At 39.7% G+C, this 25,080-nt stretch overlaps 1 protein-coding gene across 2 annotated transcripts in view; it reads left to right on the top strand.

Moving 5' to 3' along the window:
• Positions 1 to 1,620: 1,620 nt before the first annotated feature.
• The window catches only part of UBE2D2 (ubiquitin conjugating enzyme E2 D2), a 46,043-nt gene continuing 22,583 nt past the window's right edge, over positions 1,621 to 25,080 (top strand). Inside the window, exons 1-2 of one of the 2 annotated variants that reach the window (XM_023752083.1) lie at positions 1,942 to 2,081; positions 19,267 to 19,316. Coding sequence is in view for 1 of the 2 variants with exons in the window: in XM_006086508.3 (XP_006086570.1) it covers positions 2,058 to 2,081 (24 nt within the window). In the remaining variant the exon portion in view is untranslated. Of the gene's footprint in view, positions 2,082 to 19,266; positions 19,317 to 25,080 lie in introns of both variants that reach the window. The other variant, XM_006086508.3, reaches the window with a different exon arrangement.

The raw sequence follows: 25,080 nt of genomic DNA, 5'->3' as shown, positions 1-25,080 counted from the left end.
AGTTCTTCCCTCCTCTGACTGAGTCCACAGTGGCCCTGTCCTATTGGCTTAACCTTCTCTACTCAGTAAGTGAGACAGCATAACTTTTGTTAACTGCCCTACTGTGTAACTTTGGGCAAGATCCTTCTCTTAGGGGCTCCAGTTTCTCCTCTTTAAATTTAGAAGTTAGAATCAATGATCTGCAAGGTCCCTTCCAGACAGAGAAAAAAACACAGATTTAGAATCAGAAAACCTCGGGGTGCGCTTGAGAATGTGGGGATCACCTCTCAGGAAAAGATTCCTTATTACTTTCCCGTGAGAGTGTCTCCAGCCAGATAGTAAGCACCAGCTCAGGCCTGGCCTTATGCCTCACTGGTCCTGGTGTAGGGCTTGACACAGAGTAATTGCTCAGTGAATTAGCTTTTTGCCTCCACCTCCTAAAATACCCCCTCCAGAATAGGTTTTCTAGGCTTGCTCCTGATGGTGATCTAAACCACAGAATGGTTTTAACTACTGGAGCACACATTTTATTTTATTGTGCAAGATTTCCCCCTCTCCCTGAGGTAATTGGTACAGTACTTGTTTCATCCATCCATCCATCCATTTTAGTGAGAGAGAAAAAGAGAGAAACAACCATTGATTGCTTCTTTTTTTTAAAAAAAATATATATTTTTTTATTTATTTCAGAGAGGAATGGAGAGGGAGAGATTGAAACATCAATGATGAGTCACTGATCAGCTGCCTCCTACACACCCCGCACTGGAGACTGAGCCCGCAACCCAGGCAGGTGCCCTGGCCTCCAGGTTTATAGGTCCAGGCTCAACCTCTGAGCCACACCGACTGGGCCATGGATTGATTCTTTTAGGTGTCCTGAGCCATTGATTGAGTCTTTTACGTGTCCTGACGGGGATTGATCCACAACCATGGCTTATCTGGACGTTGCTCTAAAAGGCAACTGAACTACCTGGCCAGGGCGTACAGTGCTTGTTTGCAACAATTTACCAAAGTGAGGTCTGGGCACTTCTACGATTGCCAAGTCTGAGACACATTCAAGTTGTCATCTAGCTGAGGCCTTGATCGAAAAAGCCATCTCAGGGCTGCCCGCGTTACAGTGGAGGAACACATTCCTCGTAGGTGAGCTGGCTGGGACCACGCGGCTTCGGGAAGAGGATCTGGCGAGTCCCAGTTTTGCCACAGTTGGAACTGTGTGACCTTGGGCGAGTCCCTTCTTCCTTCAGGAACGATGCAGCGGGCATTACTGCCTCCTCCCGGATCGGTCTATGGCATAGACTCTATGCTATGGGGACGACCAAGTGACCTGGAAAACATTCCACTTTAAACGTTTACCGATCTCCGAAGACACTCGCGTGGGTGACCCGAAGCAAGAGAATCCAGGGTCACGGCGCGTGAGGACCCTCGACCCGCGCAACGGCTCTCGCGAGATCTCCTCCCTGAGCTTCTTGGCGTCAGCCTCTCCGCGGCCGTGGCGGCGACGGCGGAGGCACGTAAGCTACTCACAGGGGCGGCCCGTATCCCTCCGCCGCCGGCGCAGCCCGGCCCTCCTTCCCTTGGCCCGCCAATCCCCGCGCCTCCCGACCTGCCCCTCGGCCTGGGCCCACCCCGCGCTCGGGCGGCCCCACCCCGGCGGCGCCGCCCGCTCGTCCACCCGCGCGTCCCTCGGTCCACCTGCAGCAGGCTGTCCCTCCGGCTGCCCGACCGGGAGCCGCCGGCCGAGCCCGAGGCCTGGGCTCTTAGTCCACGGCGGAGGGATTCGCGACGGCCGAGGAGGCGGCGCTGAGCTGAGAAGGAAGAGGCCCCTACCGCGGTGGCGGTGGCGGCTGCTCGGGCGGCAGCGCATAAAGAGGCCGCTGCCGGGTGATGCGGTGACCGCTGCGGCAGGCTCAGGAGCCGAGTGGGCCTCGGCCCTCAGTTGGTCCCGCCGGGCCCGCGCTGCCGAGCTCTCCATCTTCTCCGGACGACCCGCGATCACCGAGGCGGCCTCGCTCTCCTTCGCCCCTTCCCCGTCCCTTCCCTGTCCCCGTCCCCGCTCCGGGGGCGGCCGCCACCCGCCTTCCACGATGGCTCTGAAGAGAATCCACAAGGTAAGCGGCCGGAGGTCGGCGGTGGGTTGGGGCCGCTGGGCGGGCCAGCTGAGCAGCAGGCTGCGGCCTGCACTTCCCGCCGTCGCCTCCGCCGGGCTCGCGGCCTCTTCGGACACGGCTACGGGCGAGGGCCTCGCCGGGCGGCCTTCACACCCCACTCCTTGTGATGGCGCCCGCGGAGGCCCCGGCGCGCACCCCGCGCTTAGGCCGGAGGGGCGTTCGTCTGCTCAGCGTTCCTCCCCAGCCTCCTTTCCAGGTTCTGCGTGGTGTGGAGCCCCGGGGTCTCTCTCCGGCCCGGGGCTGCTGCGCTGGAGGGTCATTGTCCGAGCTGCCAGGAGGGGGGGCTGGGGCTGGGGCTGGGGCGTGGGGCAGCCCCTTCGGCCGAGGTCCAAGGCGCTCGCCCCATCTTGGCCGGTTCTCTCCCCCACCCTCCTCCTGGCCCCCTCCGCGGAACCACCTGAGCTCGGGGCCGGTACCTCAGATGGACCGACAGAGCCTTTTTGTCCGACCCACAGTATTTCTTAAGTTCGCCCACCTCGAGGCCGCGCACTTCGGTCCACTCTACCTGCCCAGAAACTGAGTAGGAAGTTCAGAGGGAAGAACACACGAGTCCTTTGATGGGGAGGGAAGTCGAGGGAGAAGCATTTTATTCCTTGAGATTGCCAGGTGTAGTCAGAAATTAACTGCAAGTTTGCAGGAATGGATCTAATAGAAAAGCTGTTAGATTGGCGAGGGTAGGGGTAGAAACCTGAGCATTGAAAGCTACTGGAGAACATTACGCAGTTTTCTTTTAAGATTAAATTAGGTGATACGTTCAGAGAGACCGTTTTAATTTAGAAGGGATTTTGCTAGATTTTTTCCATTGGGAAGGACTTCTTTGCCCTTTAAGACAAAGGGTTCTTTATTTAGTTATTTATACGGAGGTTTTCCTAATACTGCTTCTATAATATTGGCTTGGCTTAAAATTTAGGGTACCCCCCCCAATATTGTAACTTTCTAGTATCTTTCGCTATCTTTTTTCTTCTTCTTTCTTTCTTTAAGGAAGTGGGGAAGTGCCACTGGTGATTTTTGTTTGGCGTTTCACTTGGCTGTATTAAATCTAGCCACTTAGAAGTAGATCCTGGGATTATATGTCCTGAAGGATGGGATAGAGATACAAGGGGGAGAGAACCAGTTTTCACTTTGCCTTAAACTCAGTGAAAATGCAGATTGTTGGACAGTTTAAACACTGCAGCTCAGCAGTTGGTCTTCATTTCATTCTTGATAAAAGACCTTTAAAGTGAAATTAATCCCACTGTAAATTAGGTTAGATGCTTACCAAATTCTTTGGCTTCTTTGATTTCTAACAAATGAAAAAGGGCAGAATTTAGAAAGAGTAAATCTTGTACTGAAACGAAGCAGGTTATTTGTTAAAAGAAGCTTGAACCTTAATCTAATATCTCTTAAAGAACCATTCAAGGGGCAGGAGCCCATCCAGGAATGGTAATCGAAGTAAAAATGTATATGCATTATTTTTAAGGCTTTTAGGAGTTACTAGGTTCCTATAGATAGAGGCTAGTTGGGAAGTTGTCAACTTGAGATTCTACCTGTAGAAAATTGTGCACTTATTTTAAAACCTGAAGAGGAGTGAGTATAATGTGTAATAACTTACAGTCAAGAAATGTAGCCTTTTGCCAAAACCGGTTTGGCTCAGTGGATAGAGCGTCAGCCTGCGGACTGGAAGGTCCCGGGTTCGATTCCGGTCAAAGGCATGTGCGTTGGTTGCGGGCACATCCCCAGTAGGAGATGTGCAGGAGGCAGCTGGTCGATGTTTCTCTCTCATCGATGTTTCTAACTCTCTATCCCTCTCCCTTCCTCTCTGTAAAAAATCAATAAAAATATAAAAAAAAAAAAAGAAATGTAGCCTTTCATCTCTACATTGATTGATATCTGTGTTTCTTTCAGAGAAGGGAATAGCTCTCAAAACATGCATTTTAATTTTTAAATATATTTGCCCCCAGTAATATGGTTCCTTAGAGTTACTAGATATTATCTAAATTTTCTCTAAAATATGACCGTATACAAATTTTAATAAGGGAAATCAAGGTTATACAATGATAATTGAATTTTTGAAACCCAATATTAACCGTTTTTCTCCCTGGTTTATTACCTAGAGCCCTCCTTAAGTATGGTTCAGCTTCTGAGACTACCAGGGATTAGAAAAATAAAATTTATTTGGTATACCAGTCAATAAGATTGTGAAAACAAAATGAAGGTTTTCCCCTCAAACTTTTTGTATGACACCAATTTTAAGTTGCAGACTTACCTAGGTATGGATGAGATCAATCCTATCTTATCCTCAGCCCTAGTAATGTATCTACAATGGAATCCCCAAAAGACTTAGGTTTAGGTGGCTTATATAATTGGACTTGGTCTTGAACCTTCCCAATTATCATTCTCTGGAAAAACTAGTTCTATTTGAATACCCTCTCAACTATCAGAACTGCTGCATCAGGGTTCTAATAAAATTTTGCTAAGAACAAGTACATTTGACATGTGGCATCTTGAGGAATTCCTTGTCTTGTTTCTTTGACAGAGGGAAATAGTATTCTGTGAATTTGACAATGCCATGTCTTATTTGGAAATAGCTTTTGATGGACTTCATTTTGATATACACTTTTAACAGTGTACCAAAGAGGGTCATTATGAACATCCAGTGTAGTTTTGTGCAGGGATCGGGACCCTCTGGGATTGTTTGTATCTAACAGCAAATGGCCCCAGCCTGGTATGTTTTGAGGTTTTTCTGCTGACTTTATAAGTCTTGAGCTTTGATTTTGATGCTTTGAGTGTTTGCCTCTAGCAGCACCACCCCCAGACTTTTTCTAGTTGGCTGCATCTCATCTGCTGTGGGCTGGGAAACCAGATCACGGAGCTTATTAAAATTATGTCTAAAATAAGATCCAGTAGGCTCTGAATGAAGAGGGCTTCATGTATTCTGTGAACTGTGTGGTCTCTTTGGTTGATCAGAGACCTTTTTAACTCGCTTCCTGTTTTTCTTTTTACTTTTGTTATATACATATGCAGGAGGCTTTTTGGTGCTCTTACAGTACCATAGGTTGAAATACAGGGTTAATTTCTTTATTCTTGGGAACAGTTTAAGGCTGAATATCTTGATTCTTAGAGGAGTAAAGACAGACCAGTTAGAATGCTAAAAACTTTTCTTAACATCAACAGTGCCTTGTACATTTTAATGGTATTCTGCTAGTTATAGTTAACATTTGTTATACATAGCTTTATTGCCAGGATCATTACTTGATTTAGTCTATTTCTTTTTTTCCCCCCTTCAAAATAGGTTTTTATTGATTTTAAGGAGAGAGAGAGACACGGATCGCACATTCCCTACTGGGGATCAATCCCACAATCCAGGTGTGTGCCCTGATCAGAATTGAACCAGCGGCCTTTTGGTACATTAGACAATGCTCAACCAACTGAGCCATACAGGCCAGGACTTGATTTAGTCTGTTACTATGTTGAAGATTTTAAAAAATATATCTTCCAATTACAGTTGACATCAATATTTTTATTAGTTTCAGATGTACAACATAGTGACTAGACATTTATGTACCTTACAGAGTGATTACCCCAATAAGTCTAGTATACACCTGACACCATACATAGTTATTACAATATTATTGTCTATATTCCCTATGCTGTACTTTATATTCTCGTGACTATGTTTATAACTGGCAGTTTGTATTTCTTAATCCTTTTCACTTTTTTTCACCCATTCTCCCAATACCCCTCTCAGTGACCATCAATTTGTTCTCTGTAACCATGATAAAGATTTTTATGACTAGCTTCTGTTAAGGCTCCTTAAGAGGCAATAAATACGTACATACATACAATCTCAGTAAAATAAAGATTTCAAACTCTGATGGTTATAAAGGCCAGGCAGGTAACTACAGTGAGCAAAGAGAATTGGGGGTGGGGGTGGGAGAGCTAGAAGTTGCATGTGCTGTCAGAAGAGTGCAGCTGCTACCCAAATTTCTCCAAGTGTTGCTGTTGCTAGAATCTGTGAGCCTAATGTTGCCAGATCTATCTTTCTTTCTTCCTTTCTTTCCTTCCTTTTCTTTTCTCTTTTCTTTTTATTTCCTCCCTCCCTCTCTCCCTCTCTCTCTTTCCCTTCCTTCCTCCTTCCCTCCCTCCCTCCCTTCCTTCCTTCCAAAACAACAAGTCCAGATTTTTGACAACCAATTCAAATTTTAAAACAACCAGCACACTCTTTTGGTAGGTTGGTAGGCACCAGTTTAATATGTGAATTAAAAATAACAAAAGTGAGGTTCAGTAAGTAATCAGGAGTGTAAGGATTAAATAATATTTTCTATCTTTTTAAAAGTTTCAAAGTATTGCTTTATGTAGATGAGCAAGATTAGGTAGTTTACATAAACTTCTAATTAACTTTGCTTAGGTTTTATATAGTTATGTGTAAGGTTATAGGGAAAGCCAATTTAGTAGATGCACTGATTCCATAGAAGAAGTTTACGTCTTAATCTTAACTTCATTATGATGTGTTCATGTTATGAATCATCTTTCCGTAGACTGCATACTTTCAAATGTCTAAGATTTGGAAATTACTGAAGGTTGATTCTTAAAGATATGGGAAAGGAGTTGAAACACTTACAAATTTACTAAATTTTAAAAAACTTATTTTAAAATACTGTACTAGAAGTGTGATACAAGTGGTATTACATTAATATTATCAGAGGTAAGGGTTGAGTGAATTCCAGTCAAAATGATGAAACAAATTTGCAAATAGTCCCGTGGAGTACTGGGAATCTTAATGAAATCAGTGGTTGGCTGAAGATAGCTGTTTGAATTAATTCTGTCTTGGAAAGCAGACATACTGTCTTATTCCAAAAGGTAAGCTTCTTGAAATCTCCAGGAAGTTATTATTTTTGTTTGTTTGTTTAGAAAAGGATGCTTTACCAAAAATTCATTGAGTTGAAAAACTTTCTTTTCCTTTTCTAGGTTGCTATTTACATGTAATTTAAATAGCCACCATTGAAGAGGAATTGTTAGTAAATCTAGGTTTTCTTTAAAACATAAATAAACATATATATATATATAGAGAGAGAGAGAGAGAGAGAGCGAGAGAGGGAGAGAGATTTCAGAGAGGAAGGGAGAGGGAGAGAGATAGAAACATCAATGATGAGAGAGAATCATTGATCAGCTGCTTCTTGCATGTACCCTATTGGGGATAGAGTCCACAACTCGGGTATGTGCCCTGACCTCTTGGTTCATAGGTCAGCGCTCAACCACTGAGCAACACCATCCAGGCAAATCTAGGTTTTCTTTAAAGTCTCCCCTGAGTATTACTGTACTGTTGCCTGACAAAGAGGAAGTGTTGACAAAGTCCATTTCTGGATATTTTAGCCCAGAGAGAGAGGACTGCTAAAATATCCTAGGCAGTTCCTAGGATACCTGACTCATGCCTGATGCTGCCAGGAACATCTGCAGAAATGCAGAAGCACGCTTGTTTTTTCTGTAGAAATAAAGTTTTGCTGGTTAGGTTCCTAGGCTAACCTTCAAAGCCATAATAAATGATAATGTAGAAAAATAAAATATCATTTGTTCTTTTAACTACAGAGTCATCGAGATACCAAGTAATCTATATATATAAAAGCCTAAGCGACCGGGCCAACTGGTAGCTATGATGCGTACTGACCACCAGGGGGCAGATGCTCAACACAGGAGCTGCCGAGCTGCAGTGACTCGGCAGCTGCAGTTCTCGGGTGACGCACCTGGCACTACAGAGGAGGGAGCCTGATTTCAGAATGTGTCACCTGAGAACTGCCCTCTCGCAATCCGGGACCCCTAGTAAAATCATAAAAATTTAGCACTGCAACACATCTTAGAGCTGCTTTCTGAAAAGGCCCTGTGACTTACTAGGGTTGGATCAAGAACCTGGATTTCTTGACTGTGTCCAGTGTCTTTTTGGCAGGCCATGTACCCCTTATATAGCAGTTAGGTATGTAAATAGAAGATGCAATTTTTTTCTTGTGTTCAAACAATTGGGTATTTAAAACTATGCTCTGGAACCAGAAGATCTTTTCCTCAACATCTCTTTATTGTTGGAGAGGTATCTCTAACTCCCTTAAAACTATGCAAAGTTTGGATGTTGTATCCTCCATATATTCATGAGTCAAATTAGTTTGTTAATCTCTCCAAAAAGGTTAAGAATCACTTTCTTGCCTCCTTAAACACTTTTAATCTCAGTAGGTGACCCAATTACCTATTTTACAGAGAAAATAGAAGTTTTTTTAAGTGTGAATTTTTTTCTTATTTCCTTTGAAGCCTTTCAAAACAAAACAAAACCCCACAGCTACCATATTTAGAGTACGCTGTATCAGAATTACTTAATCTCCTGAATATCCCTATTAGAATTCTGTTCTCCCTGGTTAGATGAGACAATGGAGACTTGGAGAAGTAAACAAACTTGCCTATCATTATATGGTTATGGTAGGAAGAGCCAGGATTTAGATCAAAGCATTCTTGACTACAGAGCCAGCCATTGCTCGAAAATTCCCTTAATCATTGTTCTTCTTTCTCTTTTCTCCAGCCTCTTTTCTCTGGATAAGCTATAGTTTCCCCTTTGCCAAGCTAACTTTAGTTTCCATCTTTTTCTTTCTGCCAGATCCTTGCTCTCTAGTAATTGTCCCTGTGCTCCTAGTTCCACTATCTTCTCTACTAATTCCCCTCAGCACCCAAAGTTATCCAGGATTTCCCTCATCCTAAAAACAAAACAAACAAAAAAACCTTTAACTCCCTTCCCCCACTAGAGCCAATGCCTTCCTCTTCTTTATCCTTCCCATCTCTGGCATTTCAGTGCCAAAAAGTTCTTGAAAGAATAGTCTGTTCACAGTTTATTAGTAAGGTTACTTAATTGCCAGATTCAGTGGATACCTCAGTTTTTATTTAACTTTTGTAACAGTTAATATGGTTATCACTCATTTCCCTCAGATTGTGATAAACTGCCTCCTCTTTCCTCATATCTAGTGTTTTCCAACTGTATTAGAATACTTTTCAAACTACTGTTATTGATGGGTACAAATGAGTTCATGAAATAATGCACACTTGGATTAAAATTGACAGCACAAATGGTACCAGGTAAATTGATAAAAATATATAATCAAAATATCACAAACACAAAATTAAATTATTTAAAAACAAAATATATTAAGATAGACCTTCATTCATTGTCGTTTTGTTATAAAGTAAGATACACTTGAAGAATCGTGTTTTCTTATATAATAAAAGGGATCTTTATCAGGTTCTGCATTAAATATATTATTGTATATTGTTTTCATTATAGTATAATATGAAAATTTGTTTCAAGCAGGTGCATTGTAGCAAAAGAATGAAAGCTGTCAATTTCCAATATTTATACAATTAGTCTAGTACCAACATTGTTTCATAGGCCACCTAGTTTAAAAAACTAGAAGTCTATGCTTTGCTCATGTTTTATTTTAAAATAATCTGACTTTGGGTTTAAAAATCGAAAGACTTTAATTTTTATTTACATTCTTTTTAAAAATTGAATTTATTGGGGTGACATCCTATATAATAAAAGGCTAATATCCAAATTGACTGAACAGCAGAACGACCAGTCACTATGATGTGCACTGACCACCAGGGGGCAGATGCTCAATGCAGGAGCTGCCCCCTGGTGGTCAGTGCACTCCCACAGGGGGAGTGCAGCTCAGCCAGAAGCCCTGAGCCAGGCTCACGGCTGGTGAGTGCAGCAGGGGAGCAGGCCTAAGCCATCAGTTGGACATCCCCTTAGGGCTCCTGGACTGTGAGAGGGTGCAGGCTGGGCTGAGGGATATTCTGCCTCCAGTGCACAAATTTCGTGCATTGGGCCTCTAGTTGGTTAATAAAATTACACAGGTTTCAGGTATACAATACAACAATACATCATCTGTATATTCTATTGTATGTTTACCACCCCAAGTCAAGTCTTCTCAAAAGTCACATTCTTCTAGTGCAGCGGTTCTCAACCTGTGGGTCGCGACCCCTTTGGGGGTCGAACGACCCTTTCACAGGGGTCGCCTAAGACCATCGGAAAACACATATATAATTACATATTGTTTTTGTGATTAATCACTATGCTTTAATTATGTTCAATTTGTAACAATGAAAATACATTCTGCATATCAGATATTTACATTATGATTTATAACAGTAGCAAAATTACAGTTATGAAGTAGCAACGAAAATAATTTATGGTTGGGGGTCACCACAACATGAGGAACTGTATTAAAGGGTTGCGGCATTAGGAAGGTTGAGAACCACTGTTCTAGTGGTTCCTGGGCAGCCTCAGGTTAGAACCACTTTTTGGTAACATTGAGGTGGCTGAAAGGGTTGATCAGCATCCTATGCTGTGAGAACTTGGCCTTGCTGGATGCCTTGATGGGCCTGGAAGGCAACCGCCCTGAAGGCGCAATGTACCCAAACTCCTGCGGGCCAGTAGTGATTCTCTGCCTTCATCTCAGACCAGGTTCTGCTTCGCGTGGAAGGACACAGATTGCAGTCGCTGCTGCTTTTCGATCCACTGCTGGCTAGGAATGCGGTTGTGGTGCAGTCAGGAACATGGCGCCAGTCCTGTGCCTTTGCACCCTGGCTGACACACTGCTGAAAGTGCCGACTTTGATTTTTATTTATAACTTCCGTATTCTAGCTATAAGTCAGTGGGGAATGGGTTAGTATAGTAGAAATATTTAATATACAATAATCTTTTATTAAAATAATTTCTCAAATGTATATTGAATTATAATAAGAAATAAGAGAGATTATGGAGTCAAATAGTAAGGCCTATGATTAAATGCTGTTTGTGCACCAGAACATTGGTTATCATTTGCTTTGTGTGTGCACAAGTTTCTTGAGGCAGGTTATTCCTTTAAATATGCAGAAATATGTAGTATTTCTTAAAAACGTATTAAAAGTGGCTCCAGCCAGGTGGCTCAGTTGGTTGGAGTATAGTCCCTCACACCAAAAAGGTTGCGGGTTGGATTCTTGGTCAGGGCACATATCTAGGTTGCTGTTGGCTCCCCCAGTTGGTTGGGGTGTATAGGGGAGGCAACTGATTGATATTTCTCTCTCTCTCAAATTTGTAAACATCCTCAGGTGAGGGTGGGTTTTTTGTTTGTTTTAAGTATTAAAAGTGGACAAAATTTAGGGCAAAAAATATTGCCACCTTTATTCCTATAATACATATTAGTATCTCAAGAGAAATATTACTGTAATGGAAACAGTTCTAATTGGTCCTACTCAGCATCATTTTCCTATAGTCATTGTACTTTTCCTTATACAGAGAATGTATTCTGCTGAATTCTTTATTCATCATTGAAGATCCAACAGAAAGGCTTCTCTGTGAGGTATAACCCAGGCATGCAGGCAGTAGGGTTCCATTTTATAACTGTTTCTTAGTATTTGGACATGATTGATTATTCCCCCCTCTAGGCTTAGCTCTCCTGGTCAAAGTCTGTCTTAGTTGTTATATTCCCTTCATATTACTAAATGCCTGATGCATAGTAGGCATTCAGTTTTGCCAACAACATTCAGGAAATGCCAACAGCAAGTGGTGTGGTGGGAACAAAATAGTGGGATTTTGGAGCACCATGCCTACTGAGTCTTGTTCTAACAGTGTGGCCTTAGGCAACTCACTTAGCTGGTTTTCTTTAGCCTCAGCTTCCTTGTCTACAGAATGGAGATAATGTCACATACCCTGCAAGCCTGTAGAGGATGAGTAGAAAGAACATATGGACTACATAAAGGTAGTTTTTGTTTTGAAATCCTCGCCCAAGGATATGTTTTTATTGATTTAGAGAGAGAGAGAGAGAGAGAGAGAGAGAGAGAGAGAGAAAGAAACATCCATGTGAGAAACATTGATCAGTTGCCTCCTGTATGTGCCCTGACCGGGAATTGAATCTCAACCTTTTTGGTGTAAGGGAAGACACTCAACCAACTGAGCCACGTGGCCAGGGCAAAGGGTAGTTTTTAATATTAATTATCTCTGTGGCTTAACTGCCCAGTAATGTTGATCCATGGAATTGGTAGAATCTTGAAATCTTAGGTGTCAGTGTTGTCTGTTTAGCATTTCACTTCATTGCTATCCCAAACAAAAAAAAGAAAACACCATGGTGTTGTAAAAGTAATGTCTTATAATATTTCTAAGCGGGAAACAGGACTGAATTCCAAATTTTTTCAACAGACTTAAAAATATTGTCTCCTGAATGTGTTTCTAATACATGTGATATTTTTGTTGGTTTAGAAGTGAAAAAAATTCTCTTTAACATCTTGTAATAGAAGTATCTGCTGCTGTCCTTTGAGCACTTCCCCCTACCACTTGTAGAGCATCATGCCAGTATAAATGATAGTATTCCTTTGCCAACTTCTTAAGGGCTTATATCAGATGGCATTTTTGAAAAATCAGAGTTGTTTTACAGAAGTGACAATGATACCTGTTTAGAAGTAGATTCCTTAAAATAATAGTATACTAATGGGAATCATAGATTTCCTTTAGATTAAATGTCTCCTTATTTACCATCTATATTAGTTTCATAGGGTTACTCTAAATTACCAAATAACTAAATGGCTTAAGACAACAGAGTTTATTCTCTCACAGTATTGGAGCTCAGAAGTCCAAAATCAGCAGGGTTACACTCCCTCTGGGTTACACTTCTTCTGGTGGCTGGCTGTTAAGCATTCCTTGGCTTCCTTAATTTGTAGCAACATCCCTTCAGTCTCTGCCTTCATCTTCATCACCGTACCCTCTGTGTGTGTCTTCTCCGCTTTTGTCTCTTATAAGGACACTAATATTAAATTTAAGGCTTACACATGTAATCCAGGATGATCTTATCAAGATCCTTAATTTTTTAAAAAAATACATATTTTTATTGATTTCAGAGAGGAAGGGAAAGGGGGAGAGAGATAGAAACATCAATGATGAGGGAGATTCATTGATCAGCTGCCTCCTGCACGCCCCCTACTGGGGATTGAGCCCACAACCTGGGCATATGCCCTTGACCAGAATCAAACCTGGGACCCTTCAGTCCACAGGCTGACGCTCTATCCACTGAGCTTAACTGGCTAGGGCAAGATCCTTAATTTAAGGCCCTGATCGGGTAGCTCAGTTGGTTAGAGTGTTGTCCTGATACCTCAAGGTTGCAGGTTTGATCCCTGGTCAGGGCACATACAAGAAGCAACCAGTCGCCCTAGCTGGTTTGGCTCAGTGGATAGAGCGTCAGCCTATGGACTGAAGGGTCCCAGGTTCGATTCTGGTTGAGGGCACATGCCTGGGTTGCGGGCTTGATCCCCATTAGGGGACGTGCAAGAGGCAGCCAATCAGTGGTTCTCTCTCATCATTGATCTTTCTATCTCTCTCCCTCTCCCTTCCTCTCTGAAATCAATAAAGATATATTTTTTTAAAAGAAGCAACCAATCAATGCATAAATAAGTGGAATAACAAAATCGATGTTTCTCTCTCCCTTTCTCTTTAAAAACCAGTAAGTAAATTTTAAAAAAATCTTTAATTTAATTATATCTACAAAAGACCCTTTTTTTCCAAATAAGGTAACCTTCACATTTCCCAGGAATTAAGATGTGCCACATATCTTTTTGGGGACCATTCAATCCAGTATATTCTCTAACCACAACCTGGACATGTACCCTGACTGGGAATCAAACCGTGACCTCCTGGTTCATAGTTTGACGCTCAACCACAGCCATACTGGTTGGGCTAATTTTCTAAAATTTTGAAACAGTTTCAAACCTACAAAACTTACAAATACAATACTTAGAATATTTTTTCTTTAACCATTTTAGAGTAAATTGTCAACATGATGCCTCATCTAGCCCAAATACTTTAATGCGTATTTCTTACAAACAGTGACATTATGCTACACAATCACAATACAGTCATCAAAATTAGGAAATTTCCATTGAGATCTCACTACTATCTCATTCCCAGACCCCCTTCAAGTTTTGCCAGTTGTGCCAATAATGTCCTATATGTATAGGAAAGGATCCAGTCTAGAGTTACCTTGCATTTAGTTATCTGTCTTTAGTGTCTTTCATTCCCTTAGTTTTTCCTTGGCTTCGTGACCTTGATACTTTTAGAAATGATAGTCCAGTAATGTCAACCCATGGAATTGGTGGAATCTTGAAATCTTAGGTATCAATATTGTCTGTTTAGCATTTCACTTCATTGCCACCACCCCAACCAAAAAAGAAAAGAAAAACAAAAACAAATACACAACTCCATGGAATTGTAAAAGCAATGTCTTATAATATTTGTTATTTTGGAGAATGTCCCTCAGCTTGGGTTTGTCTGATATTTTCTCATGATCAGATTTAAGCCATATATCTTTCGAAGGAATATCACAGTAGCAGTGCTGTATCCCATTCTTTGTATCCTATCAAGTGGTGTATGATCTTGGTTGGATTCTGTCAGGGGGTATGCAGTTTTACTTTGACCCATTACTGGGAATTTTTACTGCCATCTCTTAACTAAGGTGATATCTACCAGCATTCCTTTTCCCTTCATAGTGAATAAGTGATTTATTAGGAGACATGTACTTAGCCTGTTTGTATTTTTTTTTTATCTAATCCTGCATAGGAAAGTACCCAGAATTTAGCTTTTAAAATAATAAGCACTTATTATCACATAATTTCTGAAGATCAGGAATCTGAGAATGTCTTAGGTGGTTCTGGCTCAGAGTTGCCTGGGGCTACAGTTCAATGCGATAGGACTCGTCCTATAATTCTTCTTTTCAGTATTGGTATTCCTTTTCTGACAGTGAGAAACCTGTCTTCTGTAGTTCTTAATATATTTATTAACTCATTTGATCAGTTCCCCTATATATAATCAACCTCCCATTGCTGTGGCTCACCTGCATAGATACCATTCTTGCTCTCCGCAGATGCCCTTTTTAACTCTGTCCTGACTTGGACATCCTGTACTGGGTCATGCCCATCCCTCTGTGGATGTCCTCACCATTTTTTTTTTAATCCTCACCTGAGAATATTCTCTTCATTGATTTTTCTTTTCTTTTTTTTTTCTTTTTTTTTTAGAGAGAGTGGAGGGGAGGGAGGAGGGAGAGAAACGTTGATGTGAGAGAGACACATCAATTGATTGCCTCCCGTTTGCACCCTGACCTGGGCCTGGCATTGAGCCTGCAACCTAGGTGTACATGCCTTGGGGAATCGAACCCTTGACTCTTCAGTCAGAGGGCTGATGCTCTAACCACTGTGCCAAACCAACCAGTGCTTTTTTTTGTTTGTTTTAATCTTCACTTGAGAACATGCTTAGAGAGAGGAAGGGAGAGTAAGATAAAAACATCATTGTGAAAGAGAAACATCTATCAGTTGCCTTCTGTACGTGCCCAGACTGGGAATCGATCCCGCAACCTTTCAGTGCACAGGACAAGCTCAACCAACTGAGCCACTCTGGCCAGACACCATTTTTAGAAAACTAAGTAAAATACATGATTTATTTGACCTAAATAATTAGATTAAAAACTATTTAAAACAGTAGTGTTAGTCATGTAGAACATAATTTAAAACAGAAGTTCAACCCAGTGATGGTGACCACATAGTACTTTTCCAAGCTAGGGAACATAGCATTTTCTATAGCCCATTCTTGGAGAAAACTAAGACCATAATTTTAGTTTAGTATTATTATTCTGAGACAATTTTTGCTAACTTTAGTAATCAGTAGTCTCCTAAAAATATCTGGAGTCCCAAAATTTATCTTTCATTATAAAATATTTTATGTATAAAAAAGGTTTTAGCCCAGCCAGCATGGCTCAGTAGTTGAGCATCGACCTATGAACCAGAAGGTCATGGTTCGATTCCTGGTTAGGGCACATGCCCAGGTTGCAGGCTCAATCCCCAGTGGGGGGCGTGCAGGAGGCAGTCGATCAATGATTCTCTCTCATCATTGATGTTTCTATCTCTCCCTCTCCCTTCCTCTCTGAAATCAATAAAAATATTTTTTAAAAAAAGATTTTGGATACTGATATGGCCAATACCTATGTACTTTCTGCTCCAGCTTAAGATTCAGACCTACCTAATTTAGCTTAAAGTGTTAAAGTTTAGTCAGGAGCGATGGCTTCTCTTGATAATTAATGAGCTTGACATCTTTGCATATTTAGAAATATTTATGTTTTGATAAGGGTGCATTGTTGTAAGTGATGGGGAATTACTTTTAGAACCTCCCCTACTTTACCTATTGCATTAAGACAATAATATATCATTCACTTCGTTTAGTAATAGGCCAGATTCCTGTCCATCAAAAGGTTATTTTATTTTATTAAATATATTTCTTTATTGATTTCAGAGAGGAAGGGAGAAGGAGAGAGAGATACATCAATGATGAGAGAGAATCATTGATTGGCTGCCTCCTGCACATTCCCCACTGGGGATCGAGCCCGCAACCCAGGCATGTGCCCTTGGCCCGGAATCGAACCTGGGACCCTTCAGTCCGCAAGCTGATGCTCTATCCACTGAGCCAAGCCGGCTAGGGCCGAAAGGTTATTTTTATATTTAATCATTGTGCTTCACTTTTGTGAATAACAAATAATAAAAACTTTTAAATTATTGATCTTACCAGGAGTATATTGTATATGTTTGTAGGCTCTTTTTAAAATTGTGAATTGCTATAAGACTGATTAAATTGACTTAAGACAGAAATTTGAATTTCTTTTCAAGAGAGAAATAGTTATGACCTTTATTTCTATCATATAGGACAAACCTCTAATAAATAAAATCTGTTTGACTTCAGTGGCAATCCCAAAACATACTTATGCAGTACCTTTTTATTTTTTCAGTATATGTGTGTTATTTTCATTCTTTATTGAATCTATAACTTGATGTGGAAATTAAATTGTATGAGGTCACATACAAATAAATAGTATTCCATTGATAGAAGGTTAAGAAAATTGTTCAGACTTTGAGGAACAACTTGAAGCTAGCAATGCTTATTGGCATTTGGAAAGGAGCCAGCTATTAGTTTCTTAGGCTGCACCATGAACATAACTTGATCTCTCTAATCTTAGAGCCTGAGATAGGACCACCAGTAGTGGTGGCATTGTTTTTTATTTTGTAGTCAGTGTTTTCCTTGTCTTCTAGTTTCCAGTATTGCTGTTCAATCCAAAACCATTCTAGTTCCTGATCCTATATATATGTGAACAGTTTCATTTCTGAAAGCTTATAGGTTTTCTTTGTCCTCGATGTTGTAAAATTTCATGATGTGTGGTGGTGTAGGTCAATTTTTATTTATTTTGGGGGGTATTCAGTTGATCTTTTTTGAGCCATAAATGTATGTTCTGAAGTTTTGAGATCTTTTCTTGAATCATTTCTCCCCTCCCCCCATGGTTTCATTAACTTCATTTTCTCTGTTCTCCCTTTTTTTTTTTTAATATATTTTTATTGATTTTTTACAGAGAGGAAGGGAGAGAGATAGAGAGTTAGAAACATCGATGAGAGAGAAACATCGATCAGCTGCCTCCTGCACATCTCCCACTGGGGATGTGCCTGCAACCCTGGTACATGCCCTTGACCGGAATCGAACCTGGGACCCTTCAGTCCGCAGGCCGACGCTCTATCCACTGAGCCAAACCGGTTTCGGCTGTTCTCCCTTTTTTAAAAACTATTTTTGGATGTTGGACTTTGTGGACTGATCCCCACCCCTTCCCCCCATTAATTGGGATTCACCTGTTCTGGACATCTCATATAAATTGCATTATACAATATGAGACCTTTTGTGTCTGGCTGCTTTTGTTCAGTGTTTTCAAGATTTAGCCAAGTTGTAGTATGTATTAGTATGTAATGCCTTTTGATAGCTGAATAATAATATTCCATTGTATAAATACAACACATTTTATTCTTCCATTTATGATCTGATGTGCATTTGGGTTGTTTCCACTTTGTAACTATTAAAAAATACTATGAACTTATTTTTCAAAAATTTTGTGAGCATGTGTTTTCATTCCTCTTGGATATATGCCTACAAGTAGAATTGCTGAATTGTGTGGTCATTCTGTTTAACTTTTTGAGAACCAAACTGGCTGTACTATATAACATTCCCACCAACAATTTTTGAGGTTTCCAGTTTCTCTACATCCTCACCAGTGCTTGTTACTTTATTATTTTGGTGATAGCTTTCCTAGTACATCTCAAGTGTTACATCATTGTGATTATGGTTTGCATTTTTCTAATGACTAAATGATGTTGAGCATCTCTTCATATGCTCATTGGCCATATAGTAGTATATCCTCTTTGGAGAAATGTGTATCCTTTGCCCATTTTTAAGTTGGGTTGCCTTTTTATTGAGCTGTAAGAATTTCTTATACATTCTGGATACTAAAACATGATCAGATATGTAATTTGCAAAGTGTTTTTCTCATTTTGTGGGTTGCCTTTTCACTTGCTTTATGGATATACAAAATTTATCATATTAACAATATTTTTACTTATTGATTTTAGGGAGAGAGACAGACAGACATCAACTTGTTGTTCCACTTATTCATGCATTCACTGGTAGATTCTTGTATGTGCTCTGACCAGGGATCGAACCCAAAACTTTGGTGTTATCAGGACAACTCTAACCAACTGAGCTACGCAGCCAAGGCTACCATACAATTCAGTGGTAATAAGTACATTCATATTGTTCTGCAACCATTATCACCATCCATCTTGGGAACTCTCTTATCTTTCACAACTGAAACTGTATACCCATTAAACAATAACTCCCCATCCTCTCTCCTCTCAGCCCCTTGCAACCACCAATCAACTTTTTCTATTTTGACTAGATTTCTTATAAGTGTAATCATATAGTATTTATCCATTTGTGACTGACTTAGTTCACTCATCCATTTTTTAAGGCTAAATAGTATTCCATTTTATGTATATACCCCATTTTGCCTATCCATTTATCTACTGTTGGACACTTGGATTGCTTACATTTTTATTTATTTATTTACTAGAGGCCCGATGCACAAAATTCATGCAAGGGGCCCTGCCCTCACAGTCCCCCGGCTTCGTCCAGAAGGACATCCGGCTGTCTGGTCTAATTAGCATATTACACTTTTATTATTATATATATGTTAATCCTCAGTCAAGGATATTTTTTTTCATTGATTTTTAGAGAGAGTGGAAGGGAAGTGACTGGAACTGGGAATCAAACCTACAACCCAGGTATGTGCCCTTGACCAGGAATTGAACCTAAGACCTTTTGGTTCACTGAGCAACACTGGCCAGGGCTGGATTGCTTACACTTTTTAGGTATTCTGAATTATACTGCTATGAACATGGGTGTGCAAATTCTCTTTTAGACCCTTCTCTTGGGGTATATACTTAAAAGTAGAATTGCTAGATCATATGGTAATTCTATTTTTAATTTTTTGAGGAACTGCCAATACTGTTTTCCACAGTAGCTGTACCATTTTACATTTTCATTAAATGTGCACAAGGGTTCCAGTTTTTCTACATCCTCACCCACAGTTATTATTTTGTTTTTGTTTTTTTGTTTTTATAGTAACTATCTCTACGGGTGTGAAATGGTGGTCTTTTATCTATTTTACGTTAAGTTTCGTAGATGGTGTGAGGTAGGAGAAGTCTCAATTCATCGTTTGTATGGATTAGTTCTCCTAGCACCATTTGTTGAAAAGACTACTCTTTCTCCCACTGAATTGTTTTGGCAGCTGTGTCAAAAACCAATTGGTCATTGATGTATGGTTTTATTTCTGGACTCTTAATTCTTTTTTGTTGATCTATATATCTGTTCTTACACTAGTACCATACTGTCTTGAATACTGTAATTTATATTAAGTTTTGAAATCAGGAACTGTGTGTCTTCCAACTTTGTTCTTTCCCAAAATTGTTTTGTGTTTGGGTCCCTTGCATTCGCATATGAACTTAAGGATCAGCTTGCCATTTCTGTAAAATAAAACAGAAAAAAAAAAAAACACAGTTGGAATTTTTATGGACATTGCATGGATTTGGACTAGTCTTCCTATATTTTCATTTCTACTTTCCATCTTTGTCTTTTATCTACTTCCTTTTTATTTTATTTTATTTTTCAATTACAGTTTACATTCAATATTATTTTGTATTAGTTTCAGTGAGTAGACAGTCATATACTTTACAAAGTGGTCTCCCTGATATTTTATTTTATTTTTGTTAATCCTTACCCAAAGATATTTTTCCATTTATTTTTAGAGACAGTGGAAGGGAAGGGGTGAGACAGAGAGAAAGAAACATCAATGTGAGAGAGACACATCGATTGGTTGCCTCCCATATGTGCCTCGACTAGAGCTGGGGATCCAGCCTGCAACCAAGGTATGTGCCCTTGACTGGAATTGAATCCAGGACCCTTCAGTCCATGGGTTGATGCTCTATCCACTGAGCCAACTGGCTAGAGCTCCCTGATATTTTAAACACCCACCTGGCACTGTACAGTTATAGCAATATTATTGACTATATTCCCTACGCTGTATTTACATCCCCATGACTGTTTTATGACTGCCAATCTGTACTTAATCTCTTCACCTTTTTCATCCAGCCCCCCAGCTCCCTCTCCCCTCTGGCAGCCATCAGTCTGATCTCTGTATTTATGAGTCAGTTTCTGTGTTCTTTGTTTGCTTATTTTGCTCTTTAGACTCCACCTGTAAGTGAAATCATGTGATATTTATCCTTCTCTGTCTGATTTATTTCACTTAACATAATACACTATAGGTCCATCCATGTTGTTACAAATGTAAGATTTCATTCTTTTTTTTAAGGACAAGTAATACTCCATTGTATATGTACCACAGCTTTTTTATCCACTTGTCTATTGATGGGCATTTGGGTTGCTTCTATATCTTGGTTATTGTAAATAATACTGCAAGTCTTTTATCTATTTTCTGAAACACTTTCTCATTCCCAGAATATGTTTATTTGTTTTAAGGATTTTATTCTTATTTCATAGGAGCAATAGCTTTTCTTACCTTTAAGGGTATTTATGATAGTTTTTTGTTGTTTGTTTTGACATTTTCTTCTTCCTGTATGGTCTTTGTTTCCTTCTGCTTTTTTCCTCTACATTGTTTTGGTTTTTGAAGGTGTTGAAGATGAATCATATGGCTGATTCTCTAAGAGTAGGGCATAACAAACTGATTAAAAGGTCTGAGCATATGGGGGTAAGGTTTGGCAACTGTGGGATTCAATTTATGGTTTACTGGCCTGGCTATTTCTCCAGATGAACCACAAATGCCAGTAAATTGTATAGCTCTTTATCTTATGTTGGTCAAGTTTTCTTGAGGATCATCTAATCTCCTGCCTGGAAGGTATAGGCTAGGCTTACAGTGTTCTCAGAACCACTATGAACAAAGTATGTATGGAAACGTTCACTTAACCTTCCTGTTTTTCATACATCTTCCATGCCCTTGTTAGTGTCTCTTAGTTCTAAGACCTGTTTTATCCTCTCCAGAGAACAAACCCTCCAGCCTGTTGCTTGGGTGGGGAGGGCATTCACTGGAGGAGTCCAGAGTCAGAGAAGTGATCTAGACATCATTTTATTAGTTGTACATTTTAAAGTTTTAAGATTTTTATCCATAAGCAACGTATAGTGTTGTTTTGAATGTTGTCAAAATTTACATAGATGTTAAGGAAATGTGCAGATTCTCCTCAATTTACAATGGAATTTCTTTCCAATAAACCCATTGTGAGTTGAAAATGTCCTGTCAAAAATGCATGCAAGTCACCTAGCCTACTGAACATCATAACTTACTTAGCCTAGTCTGTCTTATACTTGCTTAGAACACTTAAGTTAGCCTATAGTTGGGCAGTTATCTTGAGTTTAATCTCAAGAGTAATTGCCTTCCTCTTTTCACCAGAAGCAGGAGACACAGATGGATGTTTTTAGACATGATGGGATGTGAAAACCCAAAACACAATATTTAGAAAATGATAGCAACATAGTACATTGTAGAATATTGGTTATTTACCCTCATGATCATGTGGCTGACTGGGAGCTGTGGCTCACTGCCACTGCCCAGTGTCATGAGAGTATCATACCACATGTTGCTAGCCCAAGGAAAAGATCAAAATTCAGAGTACGGTTTCTAATGAATGTGTATCACTTTCCCACCATTGTAAAGTCAAAAAATTGTAAGTGGAACCATTATAAGCCAGGGATTGTCTGTATACATTTCATATAACATGCATTTTCATGGAACACAAATATACCAACAATACATTTTTTAAAAATTCTTCCCTTATGATAGATATTTGTTTCCAAGATTTTGCTGCAAACACTTAAGCTTCAAATATTCCCCATACATGTCTCTTAGTGCACATGGGTGTTTCTGTTTATAGTCAGTAAAATTGTTTGGTTCTAGAGTGTGAGCCTTTTCATTTTTTTGTAAGATACTGCCAAAATGTTTTCTAAAGTTTTTAAACAACCAACTACAGGATATGAGAATTTGTAATTAACTTTTTCCTTTATATTTTCCTTATTACAAACATAACACACTATAGGAAAATACATAAAATAGATGTCCAATAAACTGCAATAAAATTTTCAAGCACAATCGAACATTGAGTGTTCCATAACAGATTTCTATGTGCCCCATAATCCCTTATTTTGTGTTAATTCTTGATTATCTCTTCTACCCTCACTGGATTATTTTGAAGCCAACCAAATGTCATATGGTTTTATCTGTAAATAATTCAGAATGTATTACTAAGAGAGATAAGCCAGTGGTTCTCAACTAGGGACAAGTTTGCCCACCAGGTGACATTTGGCATTGTTTGTAGACATTTTTGGTTTTCACAGCTGGAAGGCTACTGGCATTTAGAAGATAGTGGCTAGGATGCTGCTAAACATCCTACAGTGTATAGGAGAGCTCCCAAAAACCAGAATTATCTGGCCCCAAATGTCTGTAGTACCAGATTGAGAAACCCAGAGATAAGGACTCTAAAAAATTATACACACAATGCAATGATTATATCTATAATATGAGCAATAATTTCCTGATATAAATGTCCAATCAGTTAAAAAATTTTTCTTTCAAATTTGATTTTTTTATATTTGATTGGTTTGAATCAATATATAAACAAAGTCAACTAATTGGTTGATATCTTTTAAGTCTTTGCTAATATATAGCTTTCCTTCTTTTTTCATATGCTTTTTTCAATCTTTTAATCCTCATTTGAGGACATTCTGAGAGAGAGAGAGAGAGAGAGAGAGAGAAACACATTGATGTGAGAGAGAAATATTGATCCGTTGCCTTCTGTAATTGGGGACCAAACCCACAATCCAGGTATGTGCCCTGACTGAGAATCAAACTGATAACCTTTTGGTGGTGTACATGACAACGCTCAACCAACTGAGCCAGTGGATCTGGATCACTTTTTTTTTTTTAAGAGAAACATCAATATGATAGCAAAACATCCATTAGCTGCCCACTGCACTCCCCCTACTGGGGATAGAGCCTGCAACCTGGGCTTGTTCCTGGACTGGGAATCCCAAGCCAGCAACCTTTCAGTGCATGGAGGATGCGACCATGAAAAAACAACTGAGCCAGGGCTTTTCATACACTGTTTTTATTGTTGAATAAAACAGGTCCCTTATCCTGTATACTGTCCCACATTTTGCAGATACTGCTGATTGTATCATTGTCTACTTAAACAGTCTTTCAAACAATCAACTTCTGAGCCTTTGTAAATTAAATTTGGTTCCTTCTTGAGTTTTTCCCATTAATTAGGATTCACCTTCTTGTGACTGCTGAGTCACTGTCACTTACTAGTCTCCTTTGTAGCTTCCAAAAGTGTTGCTGCTGTTATCTCGCTCATTCTTTGTACTTGTGGGTTAAGCCTTAAAATTTTTTTTTCTGTTTCCTCTTATTATAGTAGGATTTTGGGAAAGAGTAAAAGTAATGTTTGTCACTTTGCCTGGAAGTCTGAGGTACTTTCAATGGTTCTTCCTGTATGTACTGTTGTACCAAAATTTATATTTCTAGGAATTCTAACTCTAAAGGAATTGTACTTCAAAAGTCATAAAAATAGCCCTAGCCGGCTTGGCTCAGTGGGAAGGGTCCCAGATTTGATTCTGGTCAAGGGCACATGCCTATGTTGCGGGCTCCATTCCCAGTAGGGGGCTTTCAGGAAGCAGCCGATCAATGATTCTCTCTCATCATTGATGTTTCTATCTCTCTCTCCTTCTCCCTACCTCCCTGAAATCAATAAAGAAATATATTTTAAAAAGGAGTCATAAAAATATAGAGCCCCTATGGCTATAATTATCCTTATGTGTAGCTGGTAAAAGTATTGGACATTTACATATTTTATTTTATTTATTTTAAAGGCTCATAAAGTGGGAATCTCCTATTTTTAAAAAAATTTTTTCTTTAATTTCAAAGAGGAAGGGAGAGAGAAAAAGAGAGAGAGAAAGAGAAACATCAATGATGAGAGAGAATCCTCGATTGGCTGCCTCCTGCATGCCTCCTACTGGGGATCAACCAGGGCATGTGTTCTGATCTGGAATCAAACTGTGACCTCCTGGTACATAGGTTGATGCTCAACCACTGAGCCACACCAGCTGGGCAGTTACAACTTTTAATAGTTATTTTAATCCAAATTTACAGTTAGGAACTGGACATTTATTTTTCAAATAGGAAATAAATACACTTGTTATCGAATTTAGAAGGTATAAAAGGACTATACAGTTCCTATTCTTACCCCTCCAAAGCAGGCTTCCTTCTTGAAGGCAAATACTGTTAATAGTTTCTTGCATATTCTTCAGAAATATTTTATGCATATGCAAAGATGGATGGATATATGTTTTTAAAAAATAAACAGCTTTGAAATGTATATTACATACAATAAAATTCAACAATTATAAATATCAGTTTGAGTTTTGATAAAATATATATATAATTGTGCAATCTCTACTAAAGTCATGATATAACTTCCCACATTT

The sequence above is a fragment of the Myotis lucifugus genome, unplaced genomic scaffold (assembly GCF_000147115.1).
Source record: "Myotis lucifugus unplaced genomic scaffold, Myoluc2.0 scaffold_28, whole genome shotgun sequence".
Lineage (NCBI taxonomy): Eukaryota > Metazoa > Chordata > Mammalia > Chiroptera > Vespertilionidae > Myotis > Myotis lucifugus.
Note: the sequence above shows the minus strand (reverse complement) of the source record. Positions and strands in the feature narration are given on the sequence as shown.